This window comes from Otolemur garnettii, unplaced genomic scaffold, assembly GCF_000181295.1.
Source record: "Otolemur garnettii isolate 467f Iridium unplaced genomic scaffold, OtoGar3 scaffold00027, whole genome shotgun sequence".
In the NCBI taxonomy this organism is placed as follows: Eukaryota; Metazoa; Chordata; class Mammalia; order Primates; family Galagidae; genus Otolemur; species Otolemur garnettii.
The window spans coordinates 17,284,877-17,292,725 of record NW_003852422.1 but is presented as its reverse complement, the minus strand read 5'-3'; the positions used below and the strand labels follow the sequence as shown (position 1 = coordinate 17,292,725).

The 7,849-nt window shown below is 43.1% G+C and overlaps 1 protein-coding gene across 1 annotated transcript in view; it reads right to left on the bottom strand.

Annotated features, from left to right (window-relative positions):
• Window positions 1-2,966: 2,966 nt before the first annotated feature.
• The window catches only part of ATP8B1 (ATPase phospholipid transporting 8B1), a 142,768-nt gene continuing 137,885 nt past the window's right edge, over window positions 2,967-7,849 (bottom strand). The window contains exons 26-27 of the mRNA XM_023512364.1: window positions 5,502-5,666; window positions 2,967-3,393 (exon numbers count right to left, since the gene is read on the bottom strand). Coding sequence (XP_023368132.1) covers window positions 3,169-3,393; window positions 5,502-5,666 — 390 coding nt within the window. The 3' untranslated portion in view covers window positions 2,967-3,168. The remainder of the gene's footprint in view (window positions 3,394-5,501; window positions 5,667-7,849) is intronic.

Sequence of the window (7,849 nt, the reverse complement as noted above, 5' to 3'; positions counted from 1 at the left end):
ATGTGGCTGGTACCTTAGCCACTTGAGCCACAGGCGCCGAGCTGATGTTGAGCATCTTTGAGGAAATTGTTTTTTACAGTGTTTAAGAGTCCTACTGTCCACTTTTTCCTAAGACATACTTTGTCTTACTTTCTGTGTTTTGACAGGCCTTTTTGTTTTCATACAGGCACCAGTAGTTGTATTGCAGCCGGAACTTTCTAGCAGATCCTAACAGGATGTTTGGAAGCTGTCTCACAATTTTCCTAAGCTCCTGCCTACACATCACATGAAGGCAGCCACTGTTAAAATATGGTTAGATTCCATTAGGATACATTTTGCTATCACATTGAAGCCTCTCAAGAATCATTTCATCCCCATCAGGTATTATTACTAAGCAGTTTCTGGTACTGAACTTAAGAACCTTTAGGGGGTGCTCTTTGATTAAAAACATGTATCCCTCAAACCACTTAAATACAGTAGTAGTACATTCCAGGACAAAAAGTGACCTTTAGTTCTTTTAGAGAGGATTCCCCAGGCCTGCTTAGAATTGTTCTCAAGCCATTTCTATTGCAGGGGCTAATAATCCACTCATCACCTTCTATCCCAAGCACCCTGAGACTAATGCTTTTCCAGCTGTTGCTAACTACATGTCCTAATGAGTGCCCCATCCCCACCACACAGAAAGCCTCCTTCCCTAGTGGGGTGCTGGCTTCACTTGTATCCAGGAGCTGCCTATCCCACTGCCACATCCTTAAACTCGACCTTCCTGCAGCCACAAGCCCCAGGTCTCCCAAGCCCTCCTTCCTTCCTCGCTCCAGTTTGCTCATTTTTCTGCCAACTCTTCGTCATGTATTTCTAGGACTATCTGCTCACTTCGCAGCCCCTGCTTTGGGTTGAGATTTACCTTTCCGTTTATTCTGACTCCAAAGATTTGAAGTCATTTTGAAAAGTTGTCTCTTGCCTAAGTATACTAAGATATAACCTCCCTAGCATGGACTCCCAGCTTCCTAACTCTAATCTACATCTCTATTTCATAGTTACTTCTCCCCTACTTCTCGCCATTAAAAGACCCCTACATTTCTTTAGAAACTTTGCAGGACTAAATTCTTCTGTCATATAACTCAATCTTTGAAAAAAAAAAAAAAAACACTCTGCCGGGCTTGGTGGCTCACACCTGTAATCCTAGCACTCTAGGAGGCTGAGGTGGGTGGATTGCTTCAGGTCATGAGTTCGAGACCAGCCTGAGCAAAAGTGAGATCTTGTCTCTACTAAAAATAGAAAAACTGAGGCAAGAGGGTCGCTTGAGCCTGAGTTGTAGGTTGTGAGCTATGATGCCACAGCACTCTACCCAGGGTGACAGCTTGAGACTCTGTCTCAAAAAAAAAAAAAAAAAAAAAAAACTTAAAAAAGATTATACTTTCCAAAGATTTTACTAAAACATTTATTTTTAAACAAAAATATACAATCTCAGATTTACAGAATACAGAAATAATTTATCCAAAGCAATTTGCTTTTCAAAATTATTAATATTGCACCCAACAATATAAGACTTTGACACATTTACATCGTCAATCTTTCCCAAAATTCACAAAAGAGATCTGAAACTGACAGAATTACACAACTTTTCTGTAAAAATAAAAAAAAGGAAGAAACTTACAATTCTTCTCATTTACAAGCTCAAGAAAAATTGTAAACTTGCAGAAATTTACTTTCATTAAGAGCCATACATTCTTTCATCGTACCAAGAGAATGAACTATGTACAGGTTGTGATTTGCTCACAGGCATTCAAAGGGACTGATATTGTGAACCTTTGCGGCCCCATGGTAAAAAACGGAATTACTGAAAACACTAGAAAATGAAAAGTAGTGTGTGAGAGAATGAGAAAACCTTCTGCAAAAACTTACTTTCACCACGTTGAGGACCGTTTCCATCATCACCTGAAGTTATATCAAAATTTAAAATGACACATTGTTCCCCAGTTGTAGAAATCTGGCTCCCAATAGCCTTTTCTCTCAAGATAACGAGTAAAAAGGAGTGAGGTCTCTGGTCAAGTCCCTTTTGAAACACTTTCCATATAGGCAGGCACAAAGTTTGCTTTCCAAAAGAAAGCTTCGCAAAATGTTCTGCAGTTTACCACTGATATCCTCAGTTTTTTAAAAATTGGGTTTTCTTTTTAAAGCCTACGTATATTTAGATGCATTTATAAAAATGAGCATAGAGAATGAAGTCGCTTGGTACTGCAGGAAATTGCTACAACAGTATCCCATAGTCAAAGTGTGTGATGTGCTATTTAACCTGGTAGTAAACCAAAAACGGACTGAAACTTTACACTTACGGAACTGGAAGTCATTTTTTTCCTTGATGGTACAGAATTATCAAACCATTAAGTTTATGAGAAGATGAGACCAGGAAACCATATGGCCTATTATCAACTTTGAAAAAAGTCATCGGACCATGTGGCTTCCGTGCGGTGAACATTCATGAGTCTTCCGTCATTACTCTTATAAATAAAATTTAAAAACTGTTAAGAAGAGGGCTTCTAGGGTGAAGAGGAATCTGGGGGAATTGAAGCTGAAAATCATAGTCAGAAAAGTTTAACTGTAATATGGTCACACAATCCCATTTGAAATGAAATTCAACACACTTTCTAATTCTGTTGCCCTGGATCGAGACTGGATTAAAATGTTCCCTTTGAACATAATGGACATAACCGGCTGTATGACAGAGTTTCTTTTTCTTGAGATAGTTTCACTTTGTCACCCTGGATACTGTGCGGTGGCGTCAAAGCTCACAGCAACCTCAAACTCTTGGGCTCAAGCGACACTCTTGCTCACCCTCTGCTTTTGCCCACCCTTCTGAATAGCCCTGCACCCTCAAAGGCCCGGCTATTTTCAGAGACTGGGTCTCGCTCTTGCTCAGGCTGGTCTGGGACTCCTGAGCTCCGGCGATCGCAGCGTCGGCCTCCCAGAGGGCTGGGATTCCAGGCGTGAGCCACTGCGCCCCGCCTGCGTAATAGAACTTTTTAAAAAGTATCCTTTCTTTGCTATTGATTAATAGACCAGCCCAAGCAGCTTGTTATAAAGGTTATTGCCTTTAACATCTTTGCTACAAATTCAATGAACAACAAAAAGTCCTGAGTCTTTTCATTAAAAAATAGCCATCTCCTTTGCAGGGCGGGGGGCGCCCCATCAGCTCTCCACTGTCCGCCTGTACTCGGCTGTGCCCTCGGCCACGATGGCATCGAGGGGCGAGCGCTTCTTGCGGATGCTGCGCCCGGAGGAGATGAGGTCGGCGTAGCCCCGCTGGTGCGAGAAGGCGTAGGCCGAGCGGCGCGACGACACGCCCCGGCGGAACACGTTCTGCCGCCGCTTCCACTGCTCCTCCGCCTTCAGCCGCTTGCGATGCTTCTGGATCTGGAAGCAGGCGGGAGATGGGAAGGTCTGTGACACAGAGGAAGCCTGGCCCAAAGGAGGTGGCCCGAACCTGACCCTCATGGACCATCTACAACCAGGCTTCCCCAAGGCCTGTCTCATTCTGTCGTGGGCATCCCTGTCCCCACTTTGTAGACCGCTACAGGTGGGTAGGGTCGTGAAGGGGGGTGTAGGGGAACAGTACTGCATACACTAGTCACTCCGAAAGGGACACCTGGTGTGTGTGTGGGGGGGGTAGGGGTGGCGATGGCTGATGGTTGCCTACCCACCATCAGCTTATTTCTCTTATTTCTAGGAAACTGGTTTTATTCCATTCCTCCCTCCCTTCACAGCCACATTCCTCAGAGGCCGTGGGACTGATTTTCCCTGCTAGGTGCTAGTCCAAGAATGGGCTTGTGACCTAATTCTGGCAGATGAGATCTGAATGAGGAAGGTGAGCTGGGGCCCTTGTTGGAGAAGTTTCGAGGTTCCTAAGGGAATGCCACAGAAGAGTCTCTTATCTGTCCCCGCACACGGGCGGCAGGCTGGGAACTGCCGTGGCAACCTGCCAGCTTCCAGATGAAGCTAATCATGAGGACAGCAGGGCAAAGTGATGTGAAGAACCTGAGTCTTTTTTATTTAGTTAATTACCTTAATTTTTAATTAATTCATCCATCCCTCCATTTGCAACAGAGTCTCATTCTGTCACCCTTAGTAAAGTGCGGTGGTATCATAGCTTATAGCAACCTCAAACTCTTGGGCTCAATCAATCCTCCTACCTCAGCCTCCCAAGTAGCTGGGACTACAGGCTTGTGCCACCACACCCAGGTAATGTTTCTATTTTTAGTAGGGATGGGGTCTTGCTCTTGCTCAGGCTGGTCTCACACTGGAGAGCTCAAGCAATCCACCTTGACTGGTCTCCCAGAGTGCTAGGATTATAGGCATGAGCCACTGTGTCTTGCCATTTATTTTCTGATAACATTAATCAACTGACCCTACCGCCCGCTAAAGATGATGTGAGTTGAAATGACACATTATTGTTGAGACATGTGAAGTCAAAGTTTTTTGTTACCGCAGGTGACATTTTTCTAAAATAAATAAATAAAACCACTTGCTTGCATGGCAAAATGGTAACAATGTAATTGTTAAACCAAGGAGACACATATGTGGGCTCTGATTATTCTAGTCTCCCTTTCTGTTTATATTTGGAGATCTTGTATTAAAAAGAAAATAAAAATCCTAGTCTTCAAAAGACTTATTTGTAAGATGGAGTTTAAGAAAGAAGTGAGGGCATGGTGGATCACTCCTGTAATCCTAGCCCTCTGGGAGGCCGAGGTGGGTGGATTGCTTGAGCTCAGGAGTTCTGACCAGCCTGAGCAAGACCCCATCTCTAAAAAAAATAGCTGGGGGGCAGCACCTGTGGCTCAAAGGAGTAAGGTGCCGGCCCCATATGCCAGAGTTGGTAGGTTCAAACCCAGCCCCAGCCAAAAACTGCAAAAAATAAAAATAAAAATAAAAAAATAGCTGGGCATTGTGGTATGCCTATAGTCCCAGCTACTTGGGAGGCTGGGGCAAGAGGATCCCTTGAGCCCAGGAGTTTGAGGTTGCTGTGAGTTAACACATCACAGCATTCTACTCCAGGGCAACTGAGTGAGACTGACTCTAACTAAAAAAAAAAAAAAAAAGAAAGAAAGAAAGAAAAGGGATTAGCACCTGTAGCACAGTGGTTACAGCACCAGCCACATACACCAAGGCTAGCGGATTTGAATCCAGCACAGGCCAGCTAAACAATAGCAACTGCAACAAAAAATAGCTGGGCATTGTGGCAGGCACCTATAGTCTCAGCTACTTGGGAGGCTGAGGCAAGAGAATCGCTTAAGCCCAAGAGTTTGAGGTTGCTGTGAGCTGCGACGCCAAGGACACTCTACCAAGGGCGACGTCATGAGACTCTGTCTCAAAAAAAAAAAAAAAGTAAAAGAAGTGGTCAGAGAACGTATTCTTACCAAACCTTCCCATGAGCTTAGACTTCTGCAGAAAGGGGGCTGTTGGGAAATGCTTTGATTTCTGTGAGGGACACTGAGAGTTGCGGGAGGAGCTGTATTTGTACATACCTTATCACTTTCTGACGGCCAGATGGTCATTGACAAGAACCGTATGGCAACGACGGGCAGTAAGCACACCGCCACGGTCAGAATGATCGTCAGCCAAATGTATGGCTGCCTCAGGGCATTTGAAGCCGTACCTGTAAAAACACAGGGAGTGAAATCATGGTGGTCCTTTCATCCTAAGGGCACAGTCAATATTCCACAACCCACAAATGAACTATTTATGGTAAAGATTTGCAAGCAGACTGGCTTCTCCCAAACATCCCTTCACTGCTCAAGGAATGGACATTTTGAAATGAGATGAAGCAAAGCAGAATTGGGCAGGGAAATCATCTGGAACAAGGTGAAAACAGAGGGCTGAGCACACAAACAAGGGGGGAAATGAATAAAAGCATGTTTGTTGATTAAAAATGCCAAATTAGGAAACCTAGACTTCTGAATTTTTTCAGGAATTTAAAAAAAGCACTTTCCAGTTCATAGTTTTGCTTTGGAACTCCAAATATTAGCAATCAACACTAGCCCTGCCAGTACCAAGTGTTTTATAAAGAGCACGTCATTCAATCAGTTCTGAGAGATGGGTACTGTCCTCTGTGCCTAAGGAAGAAATGGAGTTTTGGAGAATTTGCCCAAGGTAACAAAACTAGCTATGGCAGTGCCTGGTGCCAGGCTTTCCCCCTGCGATTTGGTTTCTGAGTTTTTATGTCAGAAGTTGTAACAATTGAACTCTATAATACAATCACATATCTAATTTTTAAACTATACTTAACATTCCAGCCAAATTTATCATAATGTTTTCTGAACTTTCTCTAATTTTGTAAAACTAATGGCCTTTATATGTCAGATGTAGTGTTTATACTGCTAAATGTGGATGGGTCTGCAAAATACTCCCTATGGGAATATTCTAAGTAACTGGGTTCTAAATTTTTGAAATGCAGAGTCAGGAAAGAAAAAACCAGGCTTTTAAAAAAAAAAAACTCTATTCCAAGAAGAAAAGGATTACCACAGCAACTATCTTTTTACAATTCAACAACCAGTCATTTAAAAAAAAAAAAACCCTAATCTTTTATGAGAAAACAAGTTTATAGGTTTTTATCTTAACTATGAACCCAAGCTCTCTATGCAAAATAAGAATCTCATAAATTCCAGTTCATTTTTATTTTTATTTATAATATTTTTGATATTTGTAATATTTATATATCGGTTCAAATTCATTCTAGCTTTTTTTTCTTTTTTTTTTTTGAGACAGAGTTTCATTATGTCACCCCCAGTAGAGTGCTATGGCATCACAGCTCACAGCAACCTCAAACTCTTGGGCTTAAGCGATTCTCTTGTCTCAGCCTCCCAAATAGCTGGAACTACAGGTGCCTGCCACAACACCTGGCTATTTTTTTTTGTTGTACTTGTCACTATTGTTTAGCAGTCCTAGGCTGGGTTTGAACCCACCAGCTCCAGTGTATGTGGCTGGTGCCCTAGCTGCTAAGCTACGGGTGCCAAGCCTAGGTTTTTTGTTTTTTTTTTTTTAAGAGACAGAGTCTTGCTCTGTAACCCTGGTAGAGTACAGTATCGATCCTTCTGCCTCAGCCTCCCAATTACCAGGGGGAGCAGGCATGTGCCACTTTTTCTATTTTTAGCAGAGATGGGGTCTCCCTTTTGCTCAGGCTGACCTGGAACTTCTAAGCTCAAAGGATCCTTCCACCTCAGCCTCCCAGAGTGCTGGGACTGGCATGAGCCACTGTGCCCGGTACTAGCATTTGTTAATTCATCATGAATTTTATACAGTTATAATCGTTGGTCATGTTACAATTTTTTTTCCATCAGTTTACTTATTGCTCAGCAGACATATTTCCAAATTCCATCATATTGGTATTTTGTACTCTTTTTCTTATTTGAGACAAAGTCTCACTCTGTTACCCTGGGTAGAGTGCTGTGGTGTCATAGCTCCCAGCAACCTCAAACTCTTGGGCTCAAGCGACCCTCTTGCCTCAGTCTTCTGAGTAGCCGGAACAGCAGGTACCCACCACAACGCCTGGCTAGTTTTTCTATTTTTATAGAGACAGGGTCTCAACCTTGCTCAGGCTGGTCTCAAACTTCTGAGTTCATGTAATCCACCTGCCTCAGCCTCCTAGAGTGCTAGGATTATAGGTTTGAGCCACCATGCCCCACCAGTATTTCGTAGTTTGATTAGCTAATTTAATAGCTTAGGTTTTTGTATTACTTCCATTTTTTTTCCTTTTCACAGTTAGAAATGTCCTAGTGTGGCTTGGTGCCCGTTTCTCAGTGGTTAAGGCATTGGCCACATACACCAGGACTAGAGGGTTCAAAGCCAGCCTGGGCCAGCTAAACAACAACAACAA